Genomic DNA, 14,889 nt, shown 5'->3' on the forward strand with positions numbered 1-14,889 from the left:
TGGTTTGACTTTTGGGCTTATGGATTGGACATTGGGCTGGAATAAAGCCAAGCTTAGGGTAATGTAGTAATTATCCAAAGTATGTATTTATGGTTATGTAGTGGAACCCAATTATTAATTAGGCGATGTTTTGATGTTGACAGTTCGGGAACCTGTCAACCAGCACTGGAGTTTTATCTGCAGGACTTCAGCAGTGTCAGGTGAGTCTTCTCACCATACCCATGGGTCTAAGGCACCAATGTCGGCCTATTATGTGTTTATGGTATATGTGTTAGCCATTATGTGCTTGTATATGATGTGTGATCTTATGTTTGCATGAAGACCTCGGGGGGAGCCCGTGGCATTGGATGTAAGACCATGTGGGGTAGCCCATGGCATTGGATGTAAGACCATGTGGGGTAGCCCATGGCAGTCCTAGGTAAAGACCATGTGGGGTGACCCATGACATTGGATGTAAGACCATGTGGGGTAGCCCATGACAGTTCTAGGTGAAGGCCATGTGGGGTAGCCCATGACATTCTTACAGGTTTTGTATGCATGGCTTATATGTTACATGTAGCTTCTATAGCTAGCAGGATATGTGATACAGGTAGCTTTTGTAGCTAACAGGATATGTGATATGTGGATTGTGTGTGCGGTATGCTCTGGGAAACTCACTAAGTTTCGTGCTTACATGTTTTGTTTATGGTTTCAGGTATTTCATTTTAAAGGAAAGGAGTCGGCTCGATCGCAGCGCATCACACTATGTTTTCCGCACATGAGATCTTTGGGATTACACTCTGATATTATTTTATGATGAAATGCTTGATTATTGACACATTGGTTTGACATGAGATATTATTATGACTGTTTTATACTGATGGTTTTATGTATAATAATGTATTTAAAAAAGAAATTTTTTGCCTGAATTTTTGGGATGTTACATTCTTATTACTACAAATTCATTCTATTATAGATATTAACTATCTACCCTTTGACGCATTAACCCCGATGTAGTATAGTCTCGAAAGCATACCATACCAATGTAATCAGATTTTGGTTTATCTGATTTAGTTTAGTTTTTAATATAATTTTAAATTGATTGTAATAAAATAAATATTCAGTTTAATCGTTTTGGTTTACAGGATAAACAAAACAAAATTTTAATTATGAGTTTTTTTTTTAAGATAAATAGTTGGTGAAGTAAATCAAAATTACTCTAAATGGTTTAATTTAGAAAAATCATCAGAAAAGTCATAAATTTTGATCATATTATATCTCTGAATTTTTATTTATGAATAAGCCCAAAAAAACGGTAACCTAGTACAATACTCATTTTTGATAATATATATTGATTTTTAAGAATTAATCGTAAATAAAAGACCAATGATAACTTTTTTATGTAACCAAATTTTAGGAATTTCTCTAAAGATCTCTAAAATTTGCTATAAAATAATCCAAAATTTTCTTACACCCCGACATAACTACTACCAATTTTTGCAATGGCCCGATACGAAATTCACTAGTTGCATGAAACTGGCTTTTTATCAGACCCGAACTATTAAAAGAAATAAAAAAACGATTTTTTATATACGCTAAAAAATACATTATTATGAAAATCAAAACGGTTCTTCATAATACAAAATTGTTTATAGTAAAGAAATCATTGGGATATTTTATAGCAAAATTTTATGCCAACATGACTGGATTTGTCTTTTTCTGTGGATATAATCAATATGATTACGAAAAATAAATTTAACAACCAAAAGTTGATCAAAACAGCAAAATATTAATTAATTAACCATAAAGTTATTAAGAATCAACAATTTATTAAATACCAATAACATATAAACGAATGTCAAAATGTACACGCCCCAGCTTATTTATTCATATCCTATCATTATCATATTCTTATCAATAAACATATAACCAACATTTACTTTAAACAGATACAGATACAGATACAGATTCTCTACAAACTATGATCCTACAATCGCTTTGAAAACCCTTTTCATCTCTTGTCTAACGTCACCAACCACAGCCGATTTGACACGCCAAGCGATATGATCATCGGGCCTAACCAAAATGGCGCCTCTATGTGTCATTTTACATATATCCCACCACGATGATGAACTTAATGGTGATCTAACCTCGACAACATCTACATAGTTTTCCCATGGTGCTAATGATGTTTTGGTTCTTGCATCTCCATCAACTAAACCGTTTGGCCACATCACACAAACCTTAACTACAATCTTGTGTTCTTTGGCGACTGTTAGTGCAACATGAGCTAGGCGATAAGATGAATCTATTGGCGCAATTATCAGAAGGAACTCCAGTTTGTCTACGGATATAAGATCCAATGTGGAAATTGTCGCCTAAAATAACATTATTGTGTGGATATGTTTTGTTAAATCATGTTTTTACACTATTTGAGGTGCATGTTAAGTTAATTACTCTTTAGCCACTAACTATTTCCATTTTACTATTTAACTGTTTTTACACTATTGTCGGAAAATTTTCTTCACATTGTGTCTACATGGCGTTCACATCGATAACTTTATTAAATTCAAAGTCTATTTTAATATTATATATAAATAATTTGTAATCAGACTAATCCCAATTAATGTTTAGTGACTAATGAAGTAAAATTAAATGTCAAGGGACTTAAATTACCAAAAGGGCAATAGTTGGTGGCCAAATAGGGAAATTAGCAAATTGGTAATAAAATTTAGGACATAATTAAGTAAAAGAGAAACATACCTCTTTTGTTTTGAATTGAGTCAACACCCTAATATTCATATGAGGCAACCTTGAGCCAGAATCTGCTGAAGGAATATACTCCCGCCTACGTCCACCTGGCGGCTCTGGCCCACGTCCACCTGGCGATTCAACCTCAGGTACCAGTGCTCCTTCACAGTACCTAAAATGAACTTTCTTTGTCTGAATAAAGTGGTGTATGGATAAATGATGTTTTAAAACCGAGGGCAAATTTGTCAAAAGTTGGGGGTTAATGGGAAACACATTTTTTGTATACCTGAAACCTAAATCTTCTGCAGGGAATTGTAATTGAAGGCTTTTTCCTTCTTGAAAAATGCGTTTTACTTTAGAAAGCCTAGAAGATCCAAGAGGATTGTTTTCGTTTAAGATTAAATCTGAGAGCTGTGCGCGACCTATACTGAAAATTCCATTTAGCAGAGTCTTCTGTAGTGTCGAGGGTAAAATCGTACTTATTGAAGTGTTATTGATAGCTTGATGTACTACAAATTGTTTAAAAAAAAAGAGAGTGAATTGAATTGAATTGAATTGTATGTTTGAGAGTAAAAAAGAATTGAGGTTTGAATTTTGAATTTTGAAGACCTGAATTTGCAATGGTTGGATCGAGACCAAGTGCAGCAGGAACTGCCATTGCTGCTTCAAAATTTTGGATGCTGAGGGCAGTATTGAACAGTGCTATCTGCCACACTCAAAAAAAAAAAAAAAATCATGTTTGGCTTCTAGATTTCTGCAAATTGAATATTAGTGAGGGGGGGTGTTCGGTTTATTGAATGTTTTTGGAAGCTATGGAATCTGTCAAAGGAATTGGAATTTGAATGGCAAGAAATGGAATGAATTTGATAATAGAAATTGAAGAATATTAAATTTGATTTAACTTTTAATATTTTTTGTTTTTGTAAAAAAAATACACCACTGATTTTTTTTAATTTAAATGTATATTAGATATAATGAGGGTATTTTGGTCATATGATTAAAAAAATGAATTTCCTTCCACCCACCCCTAATAGAAAAAAGGTGAAATCCATAAAAAATGGAATTTGAAGGAATCAGAATCCAGCAGGCGTTTGGTTGGAAGGAAAATTCATTCAAGGTATTTTAGATATTTAACAAATAGTTAACCTTCTACTTAAAGTGTGAGTGTAATTGTTTAAAAAAAAAAAAAAAAAAAAAAAAAGTAGAGTACCGGTCTACGCTCCATCTCATAAGTGGAAAGAAAAGACATTGGAGCAATACTCTTCATAACTGCACTCAGCTTCCATGCAAGGTTATGAGCATCTTGAATTCCAGTATTCATCCCTGAAATTAATTTAATCAAAATCTTATTAATTCATATTTCCAATTCTACCCATAGCCGATTAGCCATAGCCCACAATCCGATTTACTAAAACAAGAAAATACCAAACTAGTGTCTGGTTAGATGGAATTGGACGAGTGGAATGGTTCATTACATTGGAATATAATTGGTTGTCTGTTTTGCCTGATAGTGGCTATAGTATTGTATACCTGATTTACATTTCACATGATGCTAATAAAAATTGTCAGATTAACAACAAGTGTATGTAATAATAGCAAAATAACACAAAACAAGCAATAACTTATTCCAAAAACTTTTATACATTAAAAGCGTATCAGATTCAGTCTATCCATTTTCCATTAATTTCACGCATTAACAATCTAGAGTTCCCAACAACACGTTTACTTTCCTCAACAATATAACTACATAGCTCATGCTTAGGCTCTGGGCATAACCTTTTTAACTCAATCAATGGATCTCTCACCACATAACAATTATTATAAATTTCCCTTGCAGGCTGTACATGACCCCACCAAAAATCCGATAATGCCATCTTTAACACTTCCCAATAATCTAAATCCCTATATATCCTAATTAAACTGCTCCCTTTCGGAGTCCACACATAAAAATCCATCCAATCACAATCCAAAACCCCCATCAATCCTTGAGCTTGTGGAATAAAATTATATGGAACTTGAGTCCATGGGTAACCCTTTCTCATATCACCCTTATAAAATGGACATTTTATTTCTAACACCCCTCGGTAAGGCAACCCGTAAACCTTCTTGTCTATTACCCCATCAGGAGATGCTGCAAGCCAATTCCGATTCTGATTCTGATTCTCCCCGGAATTCAAATTCCGGCTAACATGGAAATCAGGAAAGATAACGGAATTCCCGGTTATACGTATGTATCTTCTGAGTGCTTCCTCTTCTTTGATGTTATTCCAACAAGTGGAGAGGTTTCCTGTGAAGGGTTCCACAACACCTATCTTTTCCAGCCAGAGTTGGACTCTTCTGTTTGGCCAAAACCCAATAGCTTGTGCAAAAGTGCTTGCAGTTAACTTACACATTCTTTGATCTTGCCAGTTTTTAAACCTGTGTTTAAGACTGGATTCAAGAATCGGGTGACTTGAGGTACATAAAGATTTTGTTGTACGATGCAAATGTGCAACAGCTATGATGTGAGCAACCGTGACAACAAGTTGGAGACTTCGAGATTGGAGATGTGATTCATGAAATCTGAAATGCTTGCTCTTGTTGTTACCTGAGTTAGAATTATGAAACCCTTAGTGCAATTTCGCTATCAAAACCACTTTTAGAAACAACTCCATAGAAAAAATGGTTAATTTCATCAAAGACCTAATACTTTTACACTTTGTTTTAGACCAATACATTTGTTTTTCACCAATTTAAACCACACGTTTTCCTTTTTTTTTTTTTTTTGTTATTTGGCTCCTCCCCAGCGTTTGTCTCTACATCCCCCATGTCACCACCCCTTCACCCGTGAAAAGAGTGGCGAAGCATGTTTTTTTTTCTATGGAGTTGTTTCTAGACGTGGTTTTGATAGTGAAATTGCACTTAGGGTTTCATAATTTTAACTCAGGTAACAACAAGCACTTCAGATTTCATAAGTCACATATCCTATCTCGAAGTCTCCAACTCGTTGTCACGGTTTCTCACATTGTGGCTGTTACACACATGGATCGTACGACCACAACTTTATGTACCTCAAGTCATCTTCATCTGCAAATAGGGTGGAGTAGATGAAATGCATGTGATATGAGAAAAAGGTAACCCATGGTCTCAAGTTCCATACAATTGTATTCCACAAGCTCATTGATGGGGGTTTTTGGACTGTGATTAGATAGATTTTTATGTGTGGACTCCAAAAGGGAGCAGTTTAATTAGAATATATTTAGGGATTTAGATTATTGGGAAGTGTTAAAGATGCCATTATTGGATTTTTGGTGGGGTCATGTGCAGCTTGCAAGGGAAACTTATAGTAAGTATTAAGTGGTGAAAGATCCATTGATCGAGTTAAAAAGCTAATGCCCAAAGCCTAAGCATGAACTATGTAGTCATATTGTTGAAGAAAGTAAACGTGTTGTTGGGAACTCAAGATTGTTAATGCGTGAAATTAATGGAAAATGGATAGACAGAATCTGATACACTTTTTGTGTACCATTTGTAACAAGTTTTTGGGATAAGTTATTACTTGTTCTATTTTATTTTGCCATTATTTTATACACTTGTTCTTCTGGCAGTTTTCATTAGCATCACGTGAAATATATACCATGTACACAATACAATAGCCTGATAGGGGTTCACTTCAGACTTCACTGAAGGGTGCTGACAATCCATATTGAAGCAATTTGATTTAGTCGAGGATTCTAGATCTTGGTTGGCCTAAAGCATCCATTGGTCGAGAATGATGAAGCTGCCAGTGTCATGTAATTGAATGTTTTGTTTCCCCTACCCCAGTTAATTCAATTCAAAGGGAAGGTGTTATAGTCTTATAGCATCCTACTTTCAGTTGTCTTGGGTAGATTTCATGTGTAAAGGACATCATGTCTCGTAGTTTGATATTTAGATAGCCTATTTGACTACTTATAAGTTATAATTTCAAGATCTTTTTGATATGTATGCCAACGCTTTGATAACTACTTTGTATTTGAATGTTTAGATTTTTGATGTATAATGTTGTAGCAAAAAGAAATGAAAGTAGGACACTATAGTGTTAGTGCATGTGTTGGTGCCATAACACAAACACGACACAACACGATGTCATGGTTTAAATCGGTAAAAAAGAAAAAAAAAGTTTTGGTCTAAAACGAAAAAAGTGTAAAACCATCAGTTCTTTTATGAAATTAAATACAATATAGTAAATTTCATTTCAATTAAACATGGTCATGCAAACAAGGATGTTGTGTACGTACCAAAACCGCCAGCTGGAGGAAAGCGATGAGCGGCATCACCAGCAAGTATTATCCGGTTGCCACAAGCAAGATACTTGTCAGCAACTTCAGCATGCATCACCCATGGCTTTATGTCTACCACATTAATGTCTTCCACCTCTCTCCCAACCAATTTCAATATTAACATCTTACATGTCTACAACAAGTTCAAAAAAAAATCTCTTTAGATTTAGATTAACATTAGCTGCTATTAAAACTAAAGATTGAAATCATGAAACAAACTATAATGAGGAAAGAAAACTAAAGTACCTCAGATGTGAAATCCTCAAAATTCTGTTGTGGTGGATAAAATGGTGTCTGTAAAAAAGTACCAATGAAATGAATACAATTTTTTGCATTTAGATACTAGAGCTATAAAGTGAGGAAAAGTAAAGAAAGGGGGTTGAAATGTTACATGCACAAAATATTGATGTATGTACTTCTGTTGCTTTGTTTATTATAACACCCTAATTTCAATTTTTTTTTTCTATTACAGAATTGTAGTTTGAAAACCCTTCCATATTATAGCAATGTCATACAAATAAAAACCAAGTTCATTGTTTTATTTGGTGGATTTCTCAGAGTAAAATGTAATGATAAGAACAAAAAAAATTGCAAGTAAATGCAGTAACTGGGTATATTTTAAGAAGTAGGATGCCTTAATAAAGAAAAAAGTCAAAAACTGAAAGCATGATGCTGTAATGGGAAGATCATAGGTTGAAATGGAAATTTTTATCAGAGAAATAAATTAAATACCATGTGTTACTATCTTTGCATTTAGATATTAAAACTATAAAAGAGGAAAAATTAAAAAAGGGGTTAGATGCAAGAAATATCAAGTACTTCTATAGTTCTATTGCTTTATTTACTATAGCATTCTACTTACATTTTTTTTTCTATTACAACATTGTAGTTTGAAAAAATCTACCCAATTATAGCATGTCATCCAAACACAGAATTTTCACTGTGCTAATTCACTAGATTTTGCAAAGTGTAATGTCCAAATTATTAAAAAAAAAAAAGGATAATCTTATAAAAGACCTTATATTTTGTGTTCTTTTCTGGATTAAACCTCAACTTTATTTTTTCATGAAAAAGACCTTGCATTTTTTCATTTTTCCGATCTTGCCCTTTTAGTCGTTTTTCTCTAAAAAAAAGTTGTAAAATGTGAGGGGCTTTTCAGGAAAAAACTAAAAAGTCGAGCATTTATTTGGAAACATTCAGAATGTTGAGGGTTTTTGTTTGGAAAAAAAAGACAACATTGAGGGTTTTTTCGGAAAAAACGAAAAAATATAATGTCTTTTTCATGAAAAAAAAAAACAAAGATGAGGTTTAATCCGGAAAAAACACAAAAAATAGTCTTTTATGAGACTAGCCCTAAAAAAGGTGAAAGTATAATGCTATGATTCAGGTAGATTTTTCGAAGTCCAGAGCCTTGATAAGAAAATTCTGAAAGTATAATGCTGTATAACAGGAAGAAATGAAACTAGGATGCTATAACACAAGGATAAAGGAAAGTATATTGCTATTGCTATGAAAGGAGTCAAATTGGCAAAACCTGCAATACGAATTCTCCTTGCTTCAAGTCATGAGCAACAAGAACTCCAATGGCTCCAGGATTGAAAATAAAAAATAACATCCCAGGTTTCTCATACATCAAATAGTGTCCAAGCTCTTGACTAACAAAATGGACACTCACAAGCTTTTGCATGTCTTTTTCACCTCTCAATTCTATTCCAACCAGATTTCTCACTGTACTTCCTGCACCATCTGCACCAATTAAGAACTGACATGGGATCTGCTTCTCTGTTTGTTTCCCTTCCTTTAAAAAAGATGTGGTCACATTGATGAAGTCATCAGTTGCATCAATAGATACACAATTGTGTCCCATTAGTATCTCCCTTTCCCTCAAGGGTCTATCATCCAATGACCCATGAGTACAAATACTAAAACCATTTGTTTCTAGTTGTTTCAGTAGCAATGCATTCAGTTTGTATTGTGAGAAATGTGCCACAGATACTGGGCTCACACTCTGATCAAAATCTGCATACATACAAGAGAATAATTAGTAATCACAATACTAACAAGTTAATATAATAAGATTATAAGAATAGCATCAATGAGGTACCTTGAGTTTGCATATGGTCTACTGATCCTATAGTAGAACCAGTCAATGATGTGCAGTATATGAACTTTCTCCAAAGCTCTACAGGTGGTTGACACCTTTGAATCTCCTCTGCTAATCCATCTAATCTGCGAAAAATCTGACAAGTAAATCTAGATCAAATACCTACCCATGTTTAATGATGCTTCAACTTCTTTAACAGTTTAACTACTTATTTCACTGGTTGAATAGCATAAAATACAAACCTCCATAGATCTGTTGTTGATAAAATGTGCTTGTGGATGTTTGGAGAAGGTCATGCTTCTTTCCAAAACTGCACACTTGACACCTACAGGAAGATCAAAATCAAGAAAGCATGAGGCATGCTGATTCCAGTTTAGAGAAAAAGCAAGAGTTATAGTATAAATTTGCTATCAATCAGAAAATGATTACTCAAATAACTAAAACTCCATTCACAGGAATGTGGAGACCTAAGTCAACGCGATCAATAATTTTTTTATGACAATCAGGTCACTGAAGTTCCTCAAAAAGGAAATGTTGCATTTTCAGAGAGCAGCAGCTATGAATTAAACTGTATTCATCAAAATATCAGGGCTTGAACTTCAAATATCTTAGTACATATCAAACATGTAGTCTCCATTTTCTGGCAAACAATGATCAGCACCATTGACAAACTCAAGAGATGAAGTGAATACTTTCGTAAATCAAATGCTTTTCTAATTACATATACATCGACAAGAATATGTAACAAAAATAGTAATTCAATACATGTGCACCACGAAAGAATACCTAATTTGGTAAGAAGAACAGAGAGAACAAGTCCAACGGGACCAGCGCCGATGATCAAAACTGGCAAAATCGAGTCATTCTTCGAGAAATTTGACGATAATTTTCTCTTCTGTATATATTCGCATGAATGCCTTCTATGATTTGCATATTTTGTAAGAGAAAATCTATTAAATCTCCTACCTGCAACTCCTAAAACCCCCATTGCATAACAACATACGGAGGGTTTAGAGTTTAGTGAGACCAACCACCCCATATGAGCTCGCTCTATTTGGCTTTGTTTTTCTTTGGCGAAACAACATAAATGGTCCCTGTACTTATAATACTTTGAGTTTAAGGGCCTTAACTTTTATTTTATCTCACTTTTGCCATTGTTTAGTATATTTTATGTATATGTATAGTTCAAATAAAAAGATTGATACGGATATAGAGCGTGTTTGGCAAAAGTAGTTGTTAGCTGGAAATGGGTAGCGGGTAGCGTGTAGCAGGTAGCTGGTAGCGGCAAGTTGTAACTTTTATTTGTTATATGAATGTTTGGCAAAAGTAACTGGAAGCTTTTGAAATATATAAAATTACATAAAAAAACAATGGATTAAAAATAAATAAATATATAAATATATTTTTAAGGGTAATTACGGAAATTGATTTCAAAAGCCCAGAAGCATTTTGTTAAACGCTACATGAAGTAACTTTTAGAATCGGAGCGTTTTGTTAAAACTAAAAGCTAAACGCTCGTACTGTCAAACGAAGTTTTTTGTTTAACTAGAGCATTTTATCAAAAACTAAAAACTAGAAGCTTCCAAACGCTTCCAAAAGCTCCATGTCAAACACGCTCATAAACTCTATTCGACATGAATAGCAAATGATTAGTTTTAGCAAGCTTCTAAATAACGGTAGACATGACTTTACAACAATGTCAAGTTTCAAGCTTTTACGAGCCGTGATGAACCACATCGTTTGTAAAGTGTGACTTAAGACAACAATTTTGTATATAACTAATAATTATATATATATATATATATATATATATATATATATATATATATATATATATATATATATATATATATATATATATTCTACTATTATTCATTTTTATATATACATATATGACTTAAGGCGGCATTTTGTTAGAGTGTGGCGTCAAATACAAGACATAGAATCATGACGATTTTTTTAGAACCTTAAATTTTAGTAAGTGTACCGAACAAAACCTTGTTTTTGAGAATATGATTATACAAAACAAACAGAAAACTAAACCCCTAATAGTTTAAAAGAGAGGTCCAAGTCTTTTTGTATAAAGTTCAAACAAACAATTACATACTCTTTAAAAATAAATAATTTCAACAATCTTGTGTTGAATAATTCAATCTCTTAATAGTCCAAGAGAAAATAGAGTACCTTAACCCAAAACAACACCCCCTCCCACCCCACCCCCGATAAACTATCTGAAATACTCTTTAAAAATAAATAATTCATATCATTTTGTAAAACAAAATCATTTAAAGAGATTAATTTTGTGGATAATGTCTCAAACGGTCAAGTTCTTAACAATTAAAAATCATTTAAGTGCCAATGTATACGAGGGTGTATCAAATTAGTCAAGAGACAATGGTTTAAAGTAAACATTCATACATTTGTCACAAATCTCTATACTAATAAAAGAGTAGTCGTTTTGCCAAGTGTCATAATATTAGAACTCCTAATTAATATGATGCCACTTGTCATTCTATTAATTCTCTATTTTAAATTCATTAAACCTCCTAATTAATGTGATGTTATTTGTCAATCTATTTATTCTTTATTTTAAATTTTAAATTTTATATTAGTGTTTTCATTAATCCATAAATAAAAAGAGTCTAATATATATGATAAATTAATTCCACATATTTATTTGAATCAATAATTATAATTTTACATAACTAATAAAAAAATCTCTTAATTAATAATGTATTTAAAATTTTATATAAAATAATTGATTGATAATTTTGAATTTTTTACTATGAATATTTAATTAATTTTGTAACCGTGGTTTCCACGAGTTATAAACTAGTTCATAATAAAGCATCTTATACATTTGTCATAAATTCATAATAAAGCATCTTCTAAAATCCAAGGCTAATTCCATCATCAATCTTCAACTAACTCGTCCAACCTAAATACATAGCTTATGCTTGGACAACTCAATAAGCATTTTCAAGGTAAGTCCTGAGGGTATTGGATTGAAATTTTAAATCACTAATTTTTACTTGGTTTAATTATTTAACTATCTAGTTATTTTTTTATAATTCATTGTTAAAACTTCTAGTCCTAAATAATAGGTGTTAGATAGCTGTTAAGAAAGTTTTGATTTGTTGTTTAGAGGCTACATCAAACATATTGAATGTTGATCGATTTAGACGTAACTCATTACATTCAAAGTTTATTAAAACCTACATGTACGTTAAGTTTAGTGATTTAAAGGAAATCATATTCATTTTGTAGTGGTTTGTACGAGGCTAATGTGTGATTGCTAAATTTCCAAGTTTGATTTTTTTTATTGTTTTTGTTGATTATGATATCAACAAATTGTTCGTTGATATTGTCTTACTAATGACATGTGCTCATTTTAGGATATGTGAGAACTTTAACTGTCAGACAAATTTATGTAGACATTATGGTATCTAATTTCATGTCCCTGATTTTTATAAAAGTTTTGAAATACTATTACTTATCAAATATTAATGTTGCATGTTTTAGTTGAATGTTAATGTTGCATGTTATAGTTAAAATATACATGTGATTACCTGGCAAGAAGGTATATTTGCATTATCCTTGTTTTGATAGTCATGTGTTCTAATTTAAATACCACATGCCTTTGTTTTTTCCTTCTAAATCTACTATTGCATCAAACAAAAACAAAACACAATGGTAATGGCTTATAACAGCTCATTTTGTTTGAATGCTATTATAATCATGACTTTAGGAATTGTTATCAAATGGATTCATGTCATATTTTGGCCACCAACTAGTATATGTTTGTTTTTATTAATTCATCAATATTTTAATTGTATTTGTTAAGTAGTTATTACTTCTATGTAACATCTAAGTTTATGAATTTTGTTTACATTATGCTTTCATGGTGTTGCATGGTCATGGTGTTCATGTGGACTTTATTATTTAGTTTTAGTTGTATAGAAAGTAAGCATAATTTAACATGTAGATAAAGATATTTGTACTTTTATTTTAATAAAAAACAATATCCATCTTCATCTTGATGGATTCCATATGCACAACTTCCTCATAATCCTTCGTTGATAAACAAAAATAATAATAATAATAATAAATAAATAAATATATAAATAAAGATAGAGCAAAAACAACTTCATATTTTGGGAAAACATTGTTGCGTTTGGGGATTTATGGTAAAAAATATGAGTTCTTAAGTTTTAACATTGTGATAAAATTCGATTTTTAAATAAAGATGAAGATGGGATGGGAACAAAAAAACCATATGATGAAAGCAATTTCTTATGCAACAAAACCATTATCGATGGCAAACTATTTACCATTATCTTCGATTATTTATTAGCACATCTTGTTTATATATCATCGCGTCTAATTATTTTTGTATGATTTATTAATTTTTCTTAATGGTATATTTTATGTATGTAATTGTTTGATAAAGTTTTTCTAAATTCTATATTGAAACAAAAATATTATTTATTAAAGGCCAAAGAGTATAATACATTGAAGTTGGTCGTCTTTTAAAATTAAGTGCAAGATAGTCAAGATATATGTGGAATGAAGATATATTAGGGGTCCTCGAATTGAAAGTTGACTCAAGTTGAGGGACCATTTGATCAATGTAACTTTCTTCCTTGTAGTATAGGCTTACGTGGTCACTAAGCCACCAATTGTGATTACATGGCGGAGTATAGAAACTAGAAAGTTCTCATAACCCTAACTTAAACTAATAATTTTTTTATAATGATCACACATAAAATCACCGATCTACTTTTTTATACGTAACCCCACTATTATATACCCCTTCATGGCTACATAAGTATATAATAGAGTTTGTGTACCCTTCCAATATGATACTCTATGTGAGTAAGAGATACTTATAACATAACTCTTTTTAAATTATATTATAGTAAGATTGAGAGCATATTGAGCTGGCCACAACCCACTACTGTCAAGGGGTTACTTAAATTATATTATAGTAAGATTGAGAGCATGTTGAGCTGGCCACAACCCACTACTGTCAAGGGGTTACTTAGAGGGACGTTATGTTAACATCAATTATCAAATATCGATGAGCTATAAATCAAACTCTATATTCAATAAGGACAGAATAAGTGAAAATAAGTAGGGATGAAATCTTAAACACAAAATATTATAAAATAATGGTAAGTGTCTGTTAAATGTTATTTTATGGATCTTTTCTATTAATTGTTATAAGTGTGTTGTATCATATCAGAATTCTCATACTATTCATATTTTTATGTCGTTTTCAAGTATTTCAAAGCGATCAATATTTTGGAAGCTTTTAGAAGCAACTTCAATGCATTTTTAGAGTTAAAGCTAAAACACCTGAGGACATCGGAAGCTAAATTAAAATAGCTGAAACTGAAGTTTTCGAGTCTAAACCGCTTGTTTTTGTAGTTACGCGATCACATCCAGATTACATGATTGTGTTTTTGTTCCACAATATTTTTTTTCGCCACTTAAAATCACCTTTGGAGACCTCGAAGTGAAAAAACAATCATAGCCTAAAAGCAGGATCGCATTACACGATCGTGTTTTTCATTCGTAACTTTTCCAAGCCTTAAAAAATCGATTTTTGTGACTTTAAACAATAAACACGATCAAAGGTTCAAAACATGATCGCGTTTTTGGTCAAAATCCCCAAAATAGCAGCCTACTTTATTAAACAATGCCCAAACATATTTTTCTTGATTTTCCTATTTTTTGCAAACATTTTTTTTT

At 32.1% G+C, this 14,889-nt stretch overlaps 1 protein-coding gene across 2 annotated transcripts; it reads right to left on the reverse strand.

Moving 5' to 3' along the window:
• Positions 1-1,805: 1,805 nt before the first annotated feature.
• On the reverse strand, positions 1,806-10,180 carry LOC111918319 (uncharacterized). Of its 2 annotated transcripts, XM_023913996.3 has the most exons (11): positions 9,922-10,173; positions 9,378-9,460; positions 9,136-9,271; positions 8,566-9,050; positions 7,278-7,325; positions 6,990-7,164; positions 3,941-4,053; positions 3,340-3,436; positions 3,017-3,239; positions 2,743-2,902; positions 1,806-2,357 (listed from the first exon to the last, which is right to left on the reverse strand). In XM_023913996.3, the coding sequence occupies exons 1-11, from the start codon at positions 10,121-10,123 to the stop codon at positions 1,959-1,961; spliced, it is 2,121 nt and encodes a 706-aa protein (XP_023769764.2). In that variant the 5' UTR covers positions 10,124-10,173; the 3' UTR covers positions 1,806-1,958. The 2 variants fall into 2 exon arrangements, with proteins under 2 accessions (XP_023769764.2, XP_023769765.1); XM_023913997.3 differs by lacking the exons at positions 1,806-2,357; positions 2,743-2,902; positions 3,017-3,239; positions 3,340-3,436; positions 3,941-4,053 and adding an exon at positions 4,332-5,317 and having other exon boundaries at positions 9,922-10,180.
• Positions 10,181-14,889: the final 4,709 nt, after the last annotated feature.

The sequence above is a fragment of the Lactuca sativa genome, chromosome 8 (genome assembly GCF_002870075.4).
Source record: "Lactuca sativa cultivar Salinas chromosome 8, Lsat_Salinas_v11, whole genome shotgun sequence".
Taxonomy (NCBI): Eukaryota; Viridiplantae; Streptophyta; class Magnoliopsida; order Asterales; family Asteraceae; genus Lactuca; species Lactuca sativa.